Consider the following 21,749-nt stretch of genomic DNA (forward strand, 5'->3'; position numbering starts at 1 on the left):
TGTCCTATTTCAAGACCAAGTTCTACCTACCTCTTGCTTTTAGTTGAGTTTTTAAAATCTCTGTGTTGTTGTTCATGTACTAAAGGTCTCCACACACCGGGCGCGAATCGGATGCGAATTCGGATTTTTAGCTGCGTTTCTCCATCGGTTTTCCAAAAAACACGGCCGGTGTGCAACCACCTTAACTGTTCTGCCTGATTTGCTGCCTTTTCTGTTGTTAGTGTAATGTTGTTTTATGTTCTTTGCTATGCTATTATTAAGTTTTTGCTTTTATATACTGTAATACTTTTCTCTTTTTATTGCTCTGTAAACAATTAAAAACGAATACATATTGCATGTATTCAAGGCTTCATGGGAGTGTGTAATTGATAGAAAGTAAGTAACTTTTTGGGTGAACAACGGAGAACAACGGAGGGAATGGACGCACATTGTTGGAATTCATTTCAACGTATCGTACTGTATTATTCTCCCCTCTGTATGTTATTGCTACATACATCGCATGGGTGCACCTGGGACGTATCCTCACTGATGTATATCCTATGCCAAGGTCATCGGGGTTTCGGGTCTCGCGAACATCATACCCCTCACTCAGATGACCCAGCCGGGGTGATTAACCCATTTGGGGACGGGAACCCCTTTTGGTGTTAGCATTATGTTATGCTTTAGCTATTGAAAAATAGCAGATCTACAAGCTCATAGCGCGCCACCGAGTGGCGCGCTATGAGCTTGTAGGTCTGCTATTTTTGAAAAATCGAAGAACGACTGACATAGAAACATAGCTTTTTCAGAAAACTGTCATTTTCAAACAGACATTTTTAGAATCTGATCTCAGGTCAAAATGTAGCTATACCCTGGATCAGACCCACTAGGGAAAGACCAGGGCCACACAATCTGGATGGAAGGACTCTGCTCTGTGGGTTGACTCCTCATGTCCGTGCCCCTCCTACGTCTCACCAGGTCCTCTCCTGCTCTCAACCAGGTCCAGGACCCATGTGCGTTGCACCAGACTCCCCAGCACCAGACACTTCATTCAGTAGTGGTGGATTCTTGAGCCGACAACAGACATCTGTTTGACCCTTGGATTGATATTCACGATACTGTACGTTTACAAAAGATAAGATAACATACATGTTTATGTTTATTGATCCCGGGGAGGGAATTCCATGCATGGGTATCCTAGCAACAGCCTAAATGTTGTGTTGTTTAGACAAGTTTATGTTGTTTAGACCCGTGGTTCTCAACATGTGGGTCGGGACCCCAAGGGAGGTCCCCACATGATGTTGGAGGTTCCCACAGGTGACAGTGAAGTGAACATTTATGACCATTTTACCAAGAAAGAAAGAAAGATTAATCAACAAACTATATTATAAGAAACTGGTCAAACATTGGCCAAATTGTCGAAATAATATAAGAAAGAGACATAAATTATGAAAATAGCCGATCTACTTCTATTTTCACAATATATCTAGGGATCTAGGGAACGGAGTCAAACTATAAATGTAGTGCCTCGATTCTATTCATCTGTGGAGCCGAGTCAAATATGATTATTTTGTGGGGCCCCAGTTCAAATATGATTATTTTGTCGGGCCCCAGTTCAAATATGATTATTTTGTCGGGCCCCAGTTCAAATATGATTATTTTGTCGGGCCCCAGTTCAAATATGATTATTTTGGGGGGTCGTGGCCTACAAAGGTTGAGTTCCCTATAAGACTGATGAGATTATATTTGGTAGAGAATTCTACAACTGTCTTTTTGTATTTTAGATGGAGACAGTGAAGCCTACAGTATGATCTGAATAGCCATGTTTTAACCGCACGCGGAGGCCATGTAGTCGGAATGGCGCTGAGTGGGAACGCCACCCTGTCCCCGTTTGACCTGGTGATGTAGTCTCTCTGCGGAGCACTAAATTATTTTCTCTCTGGACTCTATTATGTGACTATTTACCGTGTTGTTGGTTGAGCGTTCGTGTTATTTACTCATTCCACACACTTGTAAGAGTCTGTACGTGTTAACCCATTAAGACCTGAGGCCGATTCTACAAATGACCTCTGTAGTTCATTTTTTTTGTAATTCCAAAATACAAATACAAAACGTTTTTTTTTTGCAAAAAACACACTTTCAAGATTTTGTAGATGTAAAGGCGTCACTCTGTGCCATGCAATATCCAACGCTAAAATCTACATTCGCAATTTTTGAATGAAACACATAGGAGAGGTCAGAGTAGGAGTCCAGATCCAAACCGAAATGAATAATAACACACTATAGGCTGAATATGAATGAAGATGAAATGCAGAGATGCTGGTCTTAGATATTATCGGCACTGCATCTGTCTGTAGGTGTGTCCTTGGCTCGTAATCAATAAACTTTAATATTTTACAGCACAAAGCTGGCACTGATTTGAAACATAGAGTACAGTCTGAACGTGATCCCACCCCACCCCACCTAGGAAACCTTCACACACATGCACGCGCAAGCAGTGTGACCACTCTCACACACACACAGGCACGCACGCACGCACGCACAGACACATACACACACCCTATCACATATCAGTTACTCATTATACGTGTTTTGCAATGTGCAAAGTAATGCACCAGCAATCCCATGTATGCGAGTGAGACGATGATGGCTTCTTCAATACAACACCACCCATCCACCCACCCACCCACACACACCCCACAACACCCACCCCTCCCTCCTCCTACCCCCTCCCACCTGTATACCCATCCTTCCGTACCTGTCTGTATAAAAGACCTGTACTCCCTGTCCACTGTCCTTATTGCCTTGCTAACTATGTTAGCCATGCATACGTTAAGATTTTTGTGTATCCTGTTATGGATAAAGGGGTGTATGGCGGCAGAGCAACCGACACGGCATGCAGGGTGAGTGCACTGAGAACATATTCAGGTCAGGTGTGATGCTATAGGTTAATTGTTCACACCTGGTGTCCTATCATTTATTGTACAGATTTTTTGTTTTTTATGTTTTTTTGTGGCTTTTGCCTTTATTTTATATTTTTTATGGAGGGACAGACCGTAGGCTGACAGGAAATGGGGAGAGAGATGGGGGGGAAGACATGCAGTGAAGGCCGTCGGTATCGGGAGTCGAACCCACGGCACACTGCCAGACTGGATTACCAGCCAAGGTGCCTGGACCGCTGAGCCATGGCCCAGGCCACAGATTATTTTTTTTATATTATATGTATGTATATGTAGCCTATACTTATATAGGTCTATATACTATACGTGAGGAAAAACGTAACGGATGCGCCCGTTCTTATGGCATGGGAGGCCGTGGCCGGGTCAGGGCCGAGTCGATCCCTTTGAGGCCGGACCCCCAGGCTCTCCTGGAAGTTCCGGCTACCCAGCTTGTCACCATGGGTGACCGGGCTTTCTCGGCCCGTGCACCTAAGCTGTGGAATGCCTTACCAGAGGCCCTATAAGACACATCACCCTACTGAGTTCTTTTAAATCACAGCTAAAAACCCACTTGTTCACGATTGCTTTTACTTGAATTATTGATCGTTTTATTTTGTGATCACCTGTTTACTTGTGTTAAAATGTGTTTATTTGTGTTGTTTTATTCTACTGCACTGCATTTTATCCTGTATTGGAAAGCACTTTGTAACATTGTTTTAAAAAGTGCTTTATAAATAAAGTGTATTATTATTATTATTATAGATAGAGGGGTCTGGATAAGTAACATTGGCCTTCTAATTCTGTGTGTGTGTGTGTGTGTGTGTGTGTGTGTGTGTGTGTGTGTGTGTGTGTGTGTGTGTGTGTGTGTGTGTGTGTGTGTGTGTGTGTTTTTATACTATTATGGTATTTGTTATTTATTTTGGTGTTGGTTTTATGTGGTTTCATATTTGTATATTTTAGGGAATTGCCAGCAGACTTATTTATTTATAATATCGTTAATGAAAGTTAAGTGTTACAATAACTCAAATATATATAAATACTATAAATTAATAGAATATATCATGAGCTAGTGTGGCTTTGGATTCTGTATTTCACTGCAAATATATTTTTAAAAAAAAATCTTTCTTTCTTTCTTTTCTTTCTTTCTTTCTTTCTTTCCAGTTTCCACAGTCGTGTGAAAACAGAGGCGGAGGCTGGTAAGTTAACCGTTATGAAATTCATGAATAGACTTCCATATTTGATGTATTGTATTGGACCTGTTTGATGTGCATACATTTGACCTAATGTATGCTTTGGGTCCAATGTTCACACACACACACGCGCGCGCGCGCACATACTGTATGTGTATCTTGAACGTGATTCATCACCTTTAACCTGACAGTATGACTGAGATGAAGAGTGCGTGAGACAACGCATGCTCAGCACCTGACCCATGTTTCTCTGCCCACACCCTTCGGTGTCACAACCCTGCCCTTGGGCTTGTCCTGGACTCTACCTCTAACTTTATCATTCTTTATCTCCTGCTTATTCAGTACCCAAGTCCTAAGAACAAAACCTTTTAACAAGTGTGTAAAAAGTGTGAAGGGAACACTTTCTCTCTCGCCCACAGACACATTGTACATTGTAGTGCTTGGGTGTGTCCCCGATTAGCTATAGAGCCCCCTTTCATGACAACGCCAGGCCCAGGAAATGAATCCCAATGCATTTTCCCCATAGACATTTCAAAACGTATTTATTTAAAGACCTTTTAAGCGTCGTACGAAGCCAACTCTTGTCGTGACAAATCATGACAACACACACAATATTTTGGACCAAACAAATAATTACAAAGAAGAAAAACAACAACAAAAAGTGTTGTAACCTGCCGTTTTTTTCTACTTTCTAATTCTTTGTTTGGCCCGAAAAATTGTGTTTGTTGTCATGATTTGTCACCACAAGAGTTGTCTTTGTCCGCGGCGTAAACGTCGTTAAATAAATACTTTCTGAAAAGTCTGAGGAAAATGAACAGGGATTTATTTTCCGGGTCTCTCGAGGGGGCGGGACTGCGACGTCCCCAATAGGCGGCCCGCGGGCCATTTGCGGCCCGCGGAGCGCCCCCGTGTGGCCCCTGGAAGAATAATAAAACAAATTATAATATTTTTTTTTAGGGGGGTCCCAGAATGGCATTAAATGGGGGTCAGTAGCCTATGCATGTCAAACTGGGCATCCTTTTCAAATGGGGTCTTGCCCTGAAAATGAATTCTCAGGGCAAGACCTCGACCTCGTGCGTGCGGACTCGGCCCCCAGCCTGGTACCCTAGTCAAAATATGGCCCTTGAGGAAAATTAATTGGGGAACCCTGCTCTATAGGAACCATACATAAAGAAGTGCATCATGTGACCAATGGTGAAGAACCCCAGAAACCAATCAGGCTTGGCGGTCAGCACGGTTATAACTGTAGGTTTCCTTTTCTAGAAGGAGGCATAAACATGTCCTGTTCTGGGTCAGTTTATCATACTGTTGTAGCTATATTTGATTGGTTCAGCAACATATTTACTGCTTTATTACGGACCTTTCTCCGTCCTAGGCAGCAACCCACTCTAGTGGGATCTAGCAGCAGTAAACATCGGACGTTCGCAAGATCAGGCAGCACCCACTTTAGGAGACCATTGTAGGATGTGCGTACTGTTAGAAAGATGGCGAGAAAGGTCATTTGTGACTAAATTTGACTGAGGGACTGCCATTGGATTTTTTTTAATTTTAGTTTTTTCATGTCATATGACAGCAGGGAATCATAGCCTCAAATTGACATATTGGTTGTTCAGTTTGACCCACCAGTTTTGGAGATATGGCTTATAGAGTAATGTCTTGCAGAAAACAGCGAGTTGAGAAAACAGGCTTGAAAGGTTCACTTCTGTGGTCTCTAACATTACACCTATAGCTACATGTTTAAGCATGTATTTCATATTTACATGTCGATTTCAGCTCTGACACTTATTTCAGACAACTCATTTTGGAAAAAAAAAAAAAGTTTTTCTCCTCTGGTGAAAAGCTGGAATTTGCGCGATGGCAGTCTCTCAGTCAAATCTGGTCACATTTTTGTTATGTATTTAATGATACATATTTACCAATATGAATATGAAAAGCCCAATACCATAATGTCAGAGGAGGGCAGCGTCTTAAAGCTGCTTTTAGAAACTAAGTAATTAAAACAGGACTCTCCAAATACCATTTCGGCGTGTAGAGCCGTAAATTATTAAGATAACCTTTTTAATTATAAACTCGTAAATCCGAGATGAGGAGAATTTGTAAGAATGTAATAGAGTAAAAGTACTCAAGTCAGAAGGACTGTAAAACCTTATTAAACCAAGTGAATATTAACTATCTTTAATGTTATAATGTTAAACTTATAAAACTGTAATCCTATATTATTAAACCTTTTAAGGATAAATACTTTAGAGGGAAAATTATAAATACTTAAAGGAGTAAAAGAGTAAAAGTAAAAGTATCACCTTACAGCAGGAAAAACCAAGAAAGAACCAAGACCCGACACAAATAAAAGAATCCACAAGCAGTCAGCGTAGTCTTTTCAAAGGATTATAATGACCATAATATTATTTGGGGAGCAGAACAGAACATCCAAATACCAGCATCGTAAAAAGTTCTCCCACTGATGGATCATCAGTGGACTCATTATATACAATATGAAATCAAACAATCTCATGACATGGGAAGTACTCCAATTGAGTTCAGAGATTCACAAATAGTGAATAATGGCGACACCTATTGCCGGGAGGCCTACTTGGCCGTGCCGACTAATATAACGTTATTACGACGTAAATAGGAGAGCGAGGGAGACATGAAGTCTATAGCTAGAAGGTCAGAAAAACATGTTTTCCAACAGATACGCTGGGTGTTTTGGCAAACAGAAAACAATACTTTATCTTCACGCCAGCTGGGAAGAAGTGAGAACCGAAATCAGTGGGACAGTGTGACCGGAGGCCCATGAAAAATACATGGGCATGGGGCATAAGTAACGATTCATAATTATTGCAGGGCACATGTAAACAAATACACAAACAACAAATCTACAATATTATCCATCACGTACCATTCGGCCTCTAGTAGCTTCAATTGGGATGGCGTATCTTTATAAATTAACCATCTTTGCTCGTGTTCCCAGTTTGAGAAATGTTTATGCCAATGGAAAAGAGAACTACAGTCTATATGACTGTTGTGCACAGTGGTGTAAAGTAACTGTGTACATTTACTTAAGTACTGTACTCAAGTAAACTTTTGAGGTATTTGTACTTTACTTAAGTATTTTCAATTTCCAATACTTTTACTTCAGTACTTCACTGTACATCTCAGAGGCAAATATTGTGCTTTTACTCCGCTACATTTATTTTTGTAGGATTTTGTAGATTTTTATTATTATTACAAAACATAAATTAACCACTTCATTTTGACCATTTGAAAATAGCCGTTCTACAAGCTCACAATGTGTCACGATTGCAACACATTGTGAGCTTGTAGTTCTGTATAATAAGTATTTTTACTTTGGGTACTGTACTTTAAGTACATTTTAATGCCAATACGTTTGTACTTTTTACTCGGGTACATTTTGAATTCTGGACTTGTACTTGTATCAGAGAATTTCTATATTTTAGTATTGATACTTTGAAACTTAAAAAAAAGTACTTTTTCCACCACTTGTGCGTAACGGTATTGTCTGTGGTTGGTAAGGCGGGCGGGGGGGTTGGTCAGGGCACATGGTCAGCAGGGAGCTTCACTGGGACGAATACGGTGCGTTCACACGGGCAGATGCAAAGATTCAGTCTACCATTCATTGTCAATGTAAGCCAGCGACATGCAGATGCAAAGATGCATCCGACGTTTGTATAGCTGCTGCGAAAGATACAAAGCTACAAATACATGTAAGATGAACTGCGGCTTCAACTTCACATACAAAGATACAAAGCGACACGTGTGCTGTGAATCTTTGTATCTTTGCATCTTTGTATATGTCAGTGTGAACGCAGCAATATAGTGGTTGGTCAAACATGACGAGGTTCCTTAACACATTTTGGGCGGGAACCCCTTTTGGTGTTAGCGTTATGTTATGCTTTAGCTATTGAAAAATAGCAGATCTACAAGCTCGTAGCGCGCCACTCGGTGGCGCGCTACGAGCTTGTACGTCTGCTATTTTTTGAAAAATCGAAGAATGACGGACATAGAAACATAGCTTTTTCAGAAAACTGTCAGGATGTAGAAGACATTTTTAGAATCTGATCTCAGGTGAAAATGGGTTAATTCTCTTTCTCTCTCTCTCTCTCTCTCTCTCTCTCTCTCGCTCTCTCTCTCTCTCTCTCTCTCTCTCTCTCTCTCTCTCTCTCTCTCCACACAGCAGTCCTGACGTCCTGTGACTTCAACGAGGACAGCGCTCCTTTCTGCAGCTTCACCCAGGACCCGGGCGACAACAACGACTGGACCAGACATCGAGGTCCCACCCCGACGGACGGCACGGGGCCCAGCGGAGACTATCCTGACGGGGGTCAGTGTTACTGTTGACGGCTTCTGTTTGTGTTCAGTTGGTCTTAACCCATTTTGGGGCGGGAACCCCTTTTGGTGTTAGCATTATGTTATGCTTTAGCTATTGAAAAATAGCAGATCTACAAGCTCATAGCGCGCCACCGAGTGGCGCGCTACGAGCTTGTAGGTCTGCCATTTTTGAAAAATCGTGAAAATGTGCCTCAAATATTTGAATATATATTGTTACGGAGTGAACATTTTAACTTAACTTAAGCTTCTGGGGAGGTCCCTGGAACAACATATTTTCAGATGGGGCGGAGGCATATTACATATCATTTTTGGGGTCCTTGAGCAACACTGATACAGAAACATAAGGTTTTCCAGAAAACTGTCGTGATTTAGAAGACATTTTTTAAATTTCGACGTCAGGCCAAAATGGCTTAAAGGAGTAGTTCACCCAAAAATGCCGTATCTGGTAGGAGACTCGGTAGGAGACTCCGCTGGGCATCCACATCATTGGCTCAGGAATGCAACAAAAGCAAAACAAAATCTCCATGAATTCAAGGCTTCATCTCTCTCTCTCTCTCTCTCTCTCTCTCTCTCTCTCTCTCTCTCTCTCTCTCTCTCTCCAGAGGGCTACTACATCTACCATGAGGCTGACAACGTGGCCGACGGGCAGAGGGCTCGTCTGCTTAGCCCCGCCCTCTCCTCGTCGGTCACAAACATGTGCGTCCGGTTCCGCTACTACATGTACGGTTCTGACGGCAGCAACCAGCTTAAAGTTCTGGCGAAGAGGCCCGGCTCTGAGGAGGACGTGTGGACCAAGACAGGGTTCCAGAGTCGGACCTGGCTGGCAGGCGCCGTCACCGTTTCAAAACCGGCTGGACAGACCATCAATGTAAGTCTTTTTTGTTAATCTTTATCCTGTGTACTGTAGGGCATTCACTTCTAGTCATTTTTACTAGTTGACTAGTTGCCTAGTTTACTAGTCGACTAGTCGACTAGTTGTTTAACTACCTATTATGTAAAAAATAAAATAAATTAAAAAAATTAACTTTTGGGAAATAAATATTTGTACATTGAAAAACTGTGTACATGGTGACTATAACTATAATCTACCTGATCTTGAGGCCTACAAAATCGGGGGGGAAATACAAAATAAACTAGTATCAACTAGTCAACTAGTACCAACAAGGTCGACTAGTGGATTTACTAGTCGACTAGTAAACTAGTCGACTAGTTGCTTAATGCCCTAGTGTACTGTATAGGTAGTTCTGTATTGTATATCGTAACAAAAGAGTTGAGTCCTTGTTGTCTAGGCCTATAGCTATAGCACTCGTTTGGAACATAGCATTAATTCAACAGCAACCAATGGGCACGGAGGAGGGACAGCTAGGACCACAAAAGGCGCATAATAATATAATAATAATAAACTTTATTTATAAAGTTTACAAAGTGCTTTACAGTGTCAAAGGATAAACAACACTCAAATAAATGCATAAAAATAGACAATACTAGAACCGAAGCATATACAGTACATACATGGACATGAAAAAATGAGCAACATGATGAAACTAAGGAAAGGCTTTAGTGTACAAATATGTTTTCAAATGCGATTTGAACGTCGACACCGAGTTAGCTAGCCTTAGAGCGAGAGGTAGGTCATTCCAGAGTCTGGGTGCCCAGGGCAGCAAAAGCCCGGTTGCCCATAGTGACTAGGCGAGTCGAGGGAACTTCCAGGAGGGCCAGACCTGAGGATCTCAGGGTGCGTGCTGGCCTGTAAGGTTTCAACATATCTGAGATATAGCTATAGGAGCCAGGCCCCGCAGGGCTTTAAAAGTAATCAATAAAATGTTGGCATGGCTTGGTTGGTTCGCTTGGCTCCATGCTGGTACACTGGGTTCAACACGAACATTTTCTGTTCAGAGCTGGAGAGACGGGGGTTTGTTTTGACCAAAAAGATCACTAACAGCACCTTTAACCATCATAATCATAACCATATCTAATAAAACGTTAACCATTGAATAATCCCTTACACGGACGGAGCTGTCATGCTTGACCAAAAATGCCTCCTACAGAGGTGTTTCTCTCACTATTGTATACATGCATAGATATTGTTCCCTCATAAATGTAGACAAACATTGGCACGCACGCAGGCACGCACGCACGCACGCACGCACGCACGCACGCACGCACGCACGCACGCACGCACGCACACACACACACACACGCACACACACGGTCATCTTTTACAAGCCAAATTAATGTTTTTTTACTGCTCGTCTTATCAATTCTCGCAACATTTTTAAGACCAGTTGTAAAACAGTTAAGATGGGAGTGTCGGAACAGTGGGGCCCTCCTCGGGTTTATTACTCACACACAACTCATTTGAATCTCATTTTCTCACATGCACGGGTCAAAAGCAACACGCTGATTATGCCAACGGTTTGAAGGCGTAGCTACGACTGGGAGAGAAAGTCAGGGCAGTGCTGCCTGTCATTAACATGAAGTGTTAGTGATCTAACACCTAACCCCTTCTTATCTATGTGGGCTTTTAACAAACTGTGATTTGTATGGGTTGGCTCTGTGGGATAGGAGGCTATAGTCATCTATGAGGGGGATTCTCAACCTTTTTTTTGTTTATAACTGGAAGTGGAATGCTATAAAATGTAAGCTGATACATTATCGTGTGTTTTTGTGTGTGTGTGTGTGTGTGTGTGTGTGTGTGTGTGTGTGTGTGTGTGTGTGTGTGTGTGTGTGTGTGTGTGTGTGTGTGTGTGTGTGTGTGTGTGTGTGTGTGTGTGTGTGTGTGTGTGTGTGTGCGCGCGCACGTGCATGCACAGGTCGTGTTTGAGGCCAAGAGAGGTTTCAGTTCTTCATGTGACACAAGCCTGGACAACATTGTCATTAGCGAAGGAGCATGTCCCTGTGAGCATATTACACACACACACACGCACGCACGCACACACGCACGCACGGATAACTCTTAATAACCACGACAATCTTATCTACGGTAGATCTAAATCTTATCTAAATGCTCTCCCCAGCCTGTGTGACTGGCTGTGATTTTGACACGCAAGACCTGTGTGGGTGGACGGTCCCGCCGCCCACCAACCCTGACGTATATGGCTTCGAACCGTGGAATGGACCCACAGACACTCCGGGCACAGGACCCGACGATGACTTTACCAAACCTGGATGTGAGTGCCCTCCTCATACATGTCTTCATACCTGGTTGCACACCATGTCGGTGCGTGGCGCCCACTGCGCAAAAAGCATGGAATACGGATGTGTATATTACAGGAAACTCCCGTTAAACTTTCCAACAAACTTTCCGGTAAACTCCCGAATTGTACCATCACACCCGTATATTACCGTATATTAACTGTATATGCCCGCTAAACTTGAGGTTTACAGGAAAAATACAGTGCCCATAATTGCCCGTTACAGTAACTCCTCTTTTCACACAGTATGAGTATTGAGTACAAGTATAAACTAGAAAGGTGCAATTCCACTGGGAAATGAATTCTTCATGTGTTTGTGGGAAGCCATTTGCACACTTCTAATTCATGGGTTTACACTAGAGAGTTCTGTTCTTGATGAATTATGTCTTGCCATTTATATTACATATTGTGATGTCACTCTTGTCTGATTAATGTCCAATTAGAAAAGGGACAGAAAATTTACTTTTGGAGTTTTGGAGAAAAGGTTACAAAAACGTCAGAAGCTGCCTCGGATACAGACACTGCGGAAGGTTTCTTCATTGATAATTTGATAGCGCTGAAAACATGAAGTACGGCCGTCATGTGAACCATGACACACTTGACATTGATTATTAATCATCCTTAGCAGTCTCAGGCCCCAATCAAGACCCCCTGTACTCTAAAAGATACTACTTATAGTTGTTCAAGGTCATGTCATTTGTCCACATGATGGCCAACTGTGACCGAAACGTGTTTTTAACCCATTGTGACTAAATTTGACTGAGGGACTGCCATTGGATTTTTTTTAATTTTCGTTTTTTCATGTCATATGAAAGCAGGGAATCATAGCTTCAAATTGACATATTGGTTGTTCAGTTTGACCCACCAGTTTTGGAGATATGGCTTATAGAGTAATGTCTTGCAGAAAACAGCGAGTTGAGAAAACAGGCTTGAAAGGTTCACTTCTGTGGTCTCTAACATTACACCTAGCTACATGTTTGGGCATTTATTTCATATTTACATGTCGATTTCAGCTCTGACACTTATTTCAGACATGCTCTAGTATGTGAAGAGTTTGCCTGTGCTATAAACTCATTTTGGGAAAAAAAATTAAATAAAGTTTTTCTCCTCTGGTGAAAAGCTGTAATTTGCGCGACCTGAGATCAGATTCTAAAAATGTCTTCTACATCCTGACAGTTTTCTGAAAAAACTATGTTTCTAATGTCAGTCGTTCTTCGATTTAAAAAAAATAGCAGACCTACAAGCTCGTAGCGCGCCACTCGGTGGCGCGCTATGAGCTTGTAGATCTGCTATTTTTCAATAGCTAAAGCATAACATAATGCTAACACCAAAAGGGGTTCCCGCCCACAATGGGTTAAAGTAAACACTTGATGTTGTGCAGACTTGTATTATCATCTAGAATTTGATTTGTAAAGCCAATCGTTGAAGTAATAATAATAATAATAATAATATCTGGGACTTCTATAGCGCTTTTCTAATACCCAAAGACGCTTTACATGTGTGGGGGCCGGGGGGGGGGGGGGGGGGGGGGGGGGAACAAGAGAAAAAAAAGACAACTTTATTAGAAGAAAGAAAATAAGAATAAAACCAGTAAAACATTACAAGTAACAAGTTAAAAACACATCAGCTGGGGAATGCTAGTCTGAACAGGTGGGTTTTTAGTGCGGTTTTGAAGGTGGGGAGTGAGGGGGCATCCCGGATCTGTTTGGGGAGGGCATTCCAGAGGGTAGGGGCGGCCACAGAGAAGGCCCTGTCGCCCCAGGTTTTGAGCCTGATCTTCTTGGGAATCACCAGGAGGCCGGCATCGCTGGACCTGAGGGAGCGGGATGGTGCGTGTGGTTCGAGGAGGGCGGAGAGGTAGAGGGGAGCCAGGTTGTGCAGAGACTTGTAGGTGGTGAGAAGTACTTTGAAATCAATTCTGTGTTTGATGGGTAGACTTTGTCATCTTTTTTGAAATGCAGTCGGTTTCTACTTGTACATGGATTCCTTCTCCGCCGTGCCTGGAGCCTCGTCCGAGATCATAAGTCCTCCCACCGCCGCCGCCACGGGCTGCCTGGACCTTTCCTTCCACTACTACATGTACGGCACCGCCACCACCATGCAGCTGAGCGTACACACCCTCACTACAGGTAAGAGAGACCCGGAATATGAGTGCATAAGGCACTCGTGTACAGGCCCGGTTCTTCCTACAGGCTTTTTTTTTTTTACTCTGTCCCAACTCTGTCTGCCCAGTGTCCCCCTAGTGCCTCCCCAGTGCCTCCCCAGTACCTCCCCAGTGTCTCCCCAGTGCCAGTGTCCCGCCAGTGCCTCCACAGAGCCTCCCCAGTGTCCCCCACAGTGCCTCCCCCAATGGACCCCCAGTGCCTCCACAGTGTCCCCCACTGTCCCCCCAGTGCCTCCACAGTGTCTCCAGCCCTGCTCATGTATACCACCTGAACAGCGGTTTTGCCAATGTGAGACCGGTATACAAAACGAACAGCACATACTGGTGTGTCCCCTCACACAAGATATCAGAGTGAAATATGGACATGAGGGTATTGATTTGAGCTCACTCTTTGTGGGCCACTAACAGAGAGACTTTGCGTATGCTACATGCCTGCCTGTCACTTGTGGAGCAATAGAAAGCTCCTGTTGTAAAGGGATTCTGTATTGTGTATTGTATATTTTAAATGTATTGTACCTTTTAAAGTTTTTGATTCATGGGTTTTTTATTATTGTTTGGACCCAATGTTTTATACATTTGTGTCAATAAAGTAACTAACTAACTAAATATAACACCCAGGAATCGAACCCAGGTCTCCCTCGTGGAAAGCCAACATCTTAACCAAGCCAAATTCCCTATAGTTCGGGGGGATAAAAGTACAGGAACCAGACAGCAGTTATAGGATTAGAAGAATCACCCCGTGCAGGAGTGCTGCATGGGCGAGGCTCCAGAGTTTATAAAGGAGTCACATGACGTCAACAAACACCTCCTCTCGTAATATTTCTAAAGGGGCTGCAAAAAAATAAAAGCACAACTTAATCTGCAAACATGATCTGGCTTTTTTATGTGTGTTTGTGTTTTGTTTAACCTCGAAAATAGGACCGTCGTTTTTAGCTTGGCCCTTAATTGGACTTGAGTAGCCCTGACTTAAATTAAAATAAATAAAAAAAAGCTGTCAAAGGGAGCTTTGTCAAGGCGTTTTGCCTTTTGAAGTTCAGTGCATGCCTTTAAATGGTATGCAGAATTATATTTCAAGGCCTTGTTTTCTTTTTTTGCACAATTTAATTGGATTTAAACACATACCTGCCTGGCACTCTTGACAATCCTGAGTGCAACTGTAGACTAAATTACTGTAGATTGTAGCACTACAAAATTACAAGGAATCAGCACTACCTGGGTCAGTGCCATGTTTTTCAATCTAAGGGAACGATTATGAGAAGAGGGACTGCTTTTTTAGTTCAGGAAAAAACAGATATATCATAAAATAACTAATTCTATCATTGTCTTAATATAATTTACTTCCTTGGGCATTTGGCACCCTGTCTCTTCCATCGCTCAACAACAGATATATATCATAAAATAATTAATTTTATCATTGTCTTAATATTGATTGATTGATTGATTGAAGAATTTATTAACAGTTTGCAGAATTACAGTACATTTCAAGCACAAACTCAATACAAAGGCTGTTAACTGTGAGTGGACGACCCAATTAAGCATTACACTTGTTTCCAACAGGGTCCACCATGTTCAAATCATCAAAACATTTAGAGACGTACAAATAGACACTTCTATAGACACTTCTATAGACAGAACAGGAATATCATTTACTTCCCTGGGCATCTAGTCATCCCGTCTCTTCCGTCTCTCCACTAGGTGGCAGCCTCGGAGCTCCTCTCTTCACGGTCCGAGGGAACCAGGGTCAGTCATGGAAGCCTGTGGAAGTCCACTACCTTGGAACTGCTACTGTCAAGGTAATTAGTGAATCTGTGGTTATGCCACCCAGTGTAACTACCTGGAAATCGAACCCTGGTATCCTGCATGGGAAACCAAACGGCTTATTCAAAGTGGAATCTCCCCCATGACATAGAGCAGGGGTTCTCAACCCGTGGGTCGCGACCCCTCGGGGGGTCGCCAAATTATTTTAGGGGGTCGCCAAATTATTTTCCCAAAAAAAAAAGAAAAAAAAAAAGGTTTTTTTTTTTTAAATTTTATTTTCACGGTTTTTCAAAAATAGCAGACCTACAAGCTCGTAGCGCGCCACTCGGTGGCGCGCTATGAGCTTGTAGATCTGCTATTTTTCAATAGCTAAATTATAACAATGCTTAAAACACCAAAAGGGGTTCCCGCCCAAAATGGTTTAAGGTTATTGTAGCAGTCAATTTATATTGGGGGTCGGGAGGGGGCGGGGCGGGGGTCCCGAGACATTGCCAAAGCATTTCCGGGGGTCCCCGGCCAAAAACGTTGAGAACCCCTGACCTAGAGAGATATTTTGCCTCATTTGTACAATTGTTCTTGGTTGAGCACTGTGTCGTGCACCAGCATACCCAATATACAAGCTGCGCTATTTTCCATATTCAGTATAACTCACCATTTAGACTGGACTAGGATTGTTCTGATACCTGCCTTTGACCTCTCACAACCGGGACGTTTGATTCAGGACTAGGCTCCAATGTGTAATCCCTTTTGACAAGAGAGATATTAGGCTTCCGCTCTTCAGCATCAGCCAGGACATGTGTACAGTATGTGCATGACTCATGGATTTGTATAATATTTCTTTCCTTGATTATCTATATTCCAGTTTGTGATCGTGGGTACTTATGGAGAGACTCCGGAAACGGATATAGCCGTGGATGGCGTTTGCGTCATGGCTTGCGAAGGTAAGAATGAAGCTATTCTGCATCTGGTCAGAAATATTTACCGTGTCAAAAACATGGCCTTCTCTCAACAGATATTTTCGTTAGATCATGCTTTTGAGATAACGTTCTATTTCACTCTTTAGCTCCACCAACAACACCTGCGCCACCTGTGACAACACCAGGTCCAACTACACCCAAACCTCCGACTGTCGGTCCAACTACACCCAAACCTACAACTGTCGGTCCAACTACACCCAAACCTACAACTGTCGGTCCAACTACACCCAAACCTACAACTGTCGGTCCAACTACACCCAAACCTCCAACTGTCGGTCCAACTACACCCAAACCTACAACTGTCGGCCCAACTACACCCAAACCTACAACTGTCGGTCCAACTACACCCAAACCTCCAACCGTCGGTCCAACTACACCCAAACCTACAACTGTCGGTCCAACTACACCCAAACCTACAACTGTCGGCCCAACTACACCAAGACCAACCACAGCAAGCACACCAAGTAAGACTTAAACTGAACCAGCATTGCCATTCTTTCATACCTCATTTCTAAAGCACGAATTTCATTTTCTGACTGTGTTGTTTTTTGTCCATGTCGTGACCCACAGTAACATGTCCTCCTAACGCCGAGTACAACGAGTGTGGTCCAGCGTGCAGTCCCAGCTGTAAGGAACCCTCCACCAACTGTACAGGACCCTGCATTAGTGGCTGCTTCTGTAAGCCGGGCTACGTCTTAGACGGACGCCGTTGTGTCAAACTGGAGACCTGTGGCTGTCTGGATGAACACAACAACTACTACGAGGTTAGACGCCATACATTACAGTGCCCGTGTAAACTATCTACAATTTGCAATTCAGACATTTAGGAGATGCTCTTGTCTTATCAAGAGCGACTTATAATAAGCAATAGGCTATAATCACGTATTGCATGGCTTGGTTGAATGCTTGTTTCTGATTGGTCAATCGATGAATTCAGCCGTGTGTTATTTCTTGATAATGTCCGATCAGGACTATAACAGACCGCTGTCTAAGCCTCAGAGCACCTGGCTGTGCTGTGTGATCCAACATGACAGCCATGTAAACACACACAATGGCCCGGTTTCCCAAAGGACACCTCTTACACCATGGTGTAAGAAGTGGTGTTGCACATGCTCAGTTGCTCCTCTAGGCCGCACACTGAAGCCTGTGAACATAGACATTCCGTGCATAGATGTGCCACGCAATGGTAGGCCCTGGTATCAGGTCTACCATTCTGAAATGTAATTTTTATATATATATATATATATATATATATATATATATATATATATATATATATATGAGACGAAAAAGGACTCCTGCACATCCAACAAGACCCGTGGGAGGTGCAAGTCTAGTTAGCAGGCATAGAAATCAAAAAGGGAAAAACCTTCCAAGGAAGGGACTGCACACTCCAGGGAACAAAGACGGACAACTTACTGCATCAACTTATTTATTAGCGCTAATAAATAAGTTGATGCAGTAAGTTGTCCGTCTTTGTTCCCTGGAGTGTGCAGTCCCTTCCTTGGAAGGTTTTTCCCTTTTTGATATATATATATATATGTCAATGTCATTCACAACTAAACATTGCTCTCAAGAATGATTTTAAACACATTTGAAGCGAGAAATAGTCAGAGCAGTAACCGAAAATGTATTCTATATCTTGCATGAAATAGAATGCAGAGAGACTGTGAAGTGCTTCCGGAAACTAGCACTTCATGTCAAAAAGGTCTGTTCTAAGGCCTGGTCTAAATGACATTCATAACATCTTGGTCATAAACGATGAGGAGATTAAATGATTAGATCAGATGATACACGAGAAAATGATAAGATAAGGATAAGAAGGTGCTAAAACCTACCTAACTTCCGCTGTGATTGGCCGAGCTTTGCATAACGTTTGTAGTAGATAATTGGCTGTTGTTGGTTACATAACCAATCAAGGTTTTTACAATCGTTTATAAAGACATGAATTCCCTTGCAGGGGCAGATAAGAAGATAAGATAAGAAGACTACTCAGAAACTATTCAAGCGTTTTAGAAATTTTCAAATTAGGGAGGGGCCTATGTAAGCGACTGCGACAACCACACTTTGCAATTTTTCAAAATTGCGACTTTTCTAGTTCTTTATCTACACTCTGCCGATAAACAATATTCTCGTGCCAAAAGGCTGGCTTGTACTATCAATTGTTTTTGTTTGAGTGTTGCGGTCAGAAATAAGTGAAGATAATTAATTTATTCAGCTTAATGGGGCATTCACAGCACACCAAGCACGATACTATAAAGTAACTCAAGTGAATGGAACACCAAGTGAGTCCACACCACCACAATTATGCAAATGAACGCAAATTAAATAGTTATAGTTATAATGCCCTTAACACTGCCCTTGTCTTATATGTATTGCTTCTAGCTTTATATAAGGATTTAATTGACTTTGTTTCATGGTTGTTTGTACAGTTTATTGCGTGTTCTATGTCTCAAGGTGGACCACATTGGAAACAAGCTTTGGGTATTTTGTGTATAATCCACATTTGTTTGATTGTTGTGATTTAAATTATATTCTATTCTATTCTATTCTAATGTTTGTTAGCCTGGAGAGATCATCTTCGGTGACGGCTGCTCCAGGCTGTGTCGCTGTGCAGGGAACTACACCATGGAGTGTGTGGATAATTCCTGTGACGCCACAGAAGAGTGTCGTGAGGTCAGCGGAGTAGCGGGCTGCTATCCCAAAGGTGACAATGTCAAGGGGAACACTTACTGTAGTACATAAGACAAACACAGCATGTATTAGCAGTCCAGCCCCAATAGCCCTATACATGTGAATGTACCTGACTGACTGACTGACTCACTCACTCACTCACTCACTCACTCACTCACTCACTCACTCACTCACTCACTCACTCACTCACTCACTCACTCACTCACTCACTGCACTCAACTGACATACTAAGTGATGAAGTTACAATGTTGGCCAGCCGGTTGGTCTAACTAGCCAACCATGGAGCAAACATTCCACCAGAGATGTAGTCTATCCGTTGGCGGCCTTTCACTTACTGTCCAACAGTTTCTGAACATATTACGTGAGAAATTGGCCAGGAAGTTGCTAAATTTTGATTAATTTCATATCTAAAGGCTGCTTTAACCCATTTTGACCTGAGATCAGATTCTAAAAATGTCTTCTACATCCTGACAGTTTTCTGAAAAAGCTGTTTCTATGTCAGTCGTTCTTTGATTTTTCAAAAATAGCAGACCTACAAGCTCTACAAGCTTGTAGATCTGCTATTTTTCAATAGCTAAAGCATAACATAATGCTAACACCAAAAGGGGTTCCCGCCCAAAATGGGTTAAAGATTTGTTAATAATATCTGGGTGTTTTCATGAAGGCTACCCTACTGTCATATTTAACGATCATCTAATTGGCCTGAGTGGCCGAGTGTCACTGCTTCCTGTATCGTCATATGCAAAAACATAATAATAAAAGTAAAACATGGCACCCAAAGCAGGCAGTAACACAGATGTTCCTCCACCATCTTTCCTACAGCTACATCCACCTGCATAGCAACTGGAGACCCCCACTACACCACCTTTGACCGTCGCAAGTACAACTTCATGGGAAACTGCAGCTATGTGATGTCTAAACCCTGCAACCTCACCTCCATGCCCCACTTTGAGGTCCATGCCGACAACGAAAACCGCCACAACAGACCTATTTCCTACGTGAAGGCTGTGCACGTGTACGTGCGCATGCTGAAGATTTCCATCCTGAAGGGAGGCACTGTACAGGTGAGATAGTTGTAGCACGAGAGAGAGAGACAGAGAGCGAATGTCTGTTTTATAGAAATTTGGTGGCAGTAATTTAATTATCGTGGAAAAAAAGGAGAGAATCTCTCAAACTCTCAAAACGTAAACAAATTATGTGTCTGTACATTTTGGCTGCTACTACAATTTAGAAATAGTAGGAATCTTGAAATATGTCCTCGTCTCACTTATTGCTTCAGACTTCTAAATATTTGCATAATGATGCTTTAAATGGAAATCTGTGTAATCCTGATAAATTTATACTGTAATAAAACATTAAACTTGACTTTACTTTCTGTCTCTCTAATGAATTGTCATGTTTGTGTCTCTTCCGTAGCTGAATGGAACCAATGTCAACCTGCCAGTCACTCCAGCCAGCGGTGTCTCTGTGTTCAAGTCTGGGAAACACTACACTGTAGCCATGGACTTTGGTGTGACCGTCCGCTACGATGGAAACCACTTCATGGACATCAAAGTGATCAAAGAGTGAGTGGAACCCATTACATCCTGTTCTATTTATCATTTGACTGATCTAATTTAGTACCAGAGCAGTAGTCCTACTTCAGGACAGTAACGGGATGAATGCTGTGAATTCAATATCCTGTCATTTCAAATAGTCATTCTAGCTGAGCTCTGATGGACTTTGTCCCTTGAATAAATTCCTCTCCACTCTTTCCTTTGCCTCCACCTGATGACCTGCAGTTACAAGGACACATTGTGTGGTCTGTGTGGAGACTACAATGACAACGCCAAGGATGACATGCGGAAGCCAGACGGCATCGTGACCAATGACCCCAATGTGTTCGGGCACAGCTGGGTGACCGACCCCAAGTGAGTAACGCTAACATGAACAAGTCAACACCCACAACACCAGAGGGAGTTCAACAAACCATGTGCAACCCAGATTCGACACAAACGAGGGACTAAATTAATTTCGCTCCTATGCCACCAAAATGTGGAACGAACGCCCTACCAACAGTCATTAAGACATGTGAATCCCTTGACTCCTTCAAAACTGCTCTCAAAGGGCACCTACTGACGGCTGCAATTCGAAACTGGCCCCCGTAAAAGTCGGAGTCCCCCCCCCACCCCCTTTACCCCTCACTGTATATGTGTTTTCCCTTTTTACCTCGATTTATGATGATTTCCTGTTTTTTGTTATATAGAAGTGTATATTTGTATGTCTCTAAATGTTCTGATGAATTTAAAATGGTGGACCCTATTGCAAACAAGTGTAATGCTTTTTGTTTATTTTGTATTGAGTTGTGCTTGAAATGTACCTATTCTGCATACTGTTAATAAATACTTCAATCAATCAATCAATCAATCAACACCACCTACTCCATCATGAACACACATACTACATACAGTGACACAGAGATTCATTCATCCACAAACTAACACCATTCCCCTGCTTGTGTCTAT

The 21,749-nt window shown here is 42.5% G+C and overlaps 3 protein-coding genes across 3 annotated transcripts in view; all 3 read left to right on the forward strand.

The window, feature by feature from the left end:
• LOC306914201 (netrin receptor UNC5D-like) overlaps positions 1 to 21,749 on the forward strand; it is a 204,154-nt gene that overhangs the window by 11,546 nt on the left and 170,859 nt on the right. The window lies entirely within an intron of this gene.
• Positions 1,837 to 9,380, forward strand: LOC306913763 (MAM domain-containing protein 2-like; the record flags this gene model as incomplete). The annotated part of the gene is made up of 5 exons (XM_079490576.1): positions 1,837 to 1,883; positions 4,080 to 4,114; positions 8,304 to 8,450; positions 9,061 to 9,326; positions 9,366 to 9,380. 5 exons carry the CDS (start codon positions 1,837 to 1,839, stop codon positions 9,378 to 9,380), a joined length of 510 nt encoding a protein of 169 aa, XP_079346702.1.
• Positions 13,631 to 21,749, forward strand: part of LOC306913764 (IgGFc-binding protein-like) — a gene marked incomplete at both ends in the record, with an annotated part of 52,976 nt that continues 44,857 nt past the window's right edge. Inside the window, 9 exons of the mRNA XM_079490577.1 lie at positions 13,631 to 13,781; positions 15,512 to 15,556; positions 16,437 to 16,515; positions 16,638 to 17,002; positions 17,122 to 17,315; positions 19,117 to 19,258; positions 20,068 to 20,309; positions 20,662 to 20,810; positions 21,027 to 21,155. Of these exons, the coding sequence (XP_079346703.1) occupies positions 13,631 to 13,781; positions 15,512 to 15,556; positions 16,437 to 16,515; positions 16,638 to 17,002; positions 17,122 to 17,315; positions 19,117 to 19,258; positions 20,068 to 20,309; positions 20,662 to 20,810; positions 21,027 to 21,155 (1,496 nt within the window). The remainder of the gene's footprint in view (positions 13,782 to 15,511; positions 15,557 to 16,436; positions 16,516 to 16,637; positions 17,003 to 17,121; positions 17,316 to 19,116; positions 19,259 to 20,067; positions 20,310 to 20,661; positions 20,811 to 21,026; positions 21,156 to 21,749) is intronic.

Source organism: Electrona antarctica (assembly GCF_951216825.1).
Source record: "Electrona antarctica genome assembly, chromosome: 21".
NCBI classification, from domain to species: domain Eukaryota; kingdom Metazoa; phylum Chordata; class Actinopteri; order Myctophiformes; family Myctophidae; genus Electrona; species Electrona antarctica.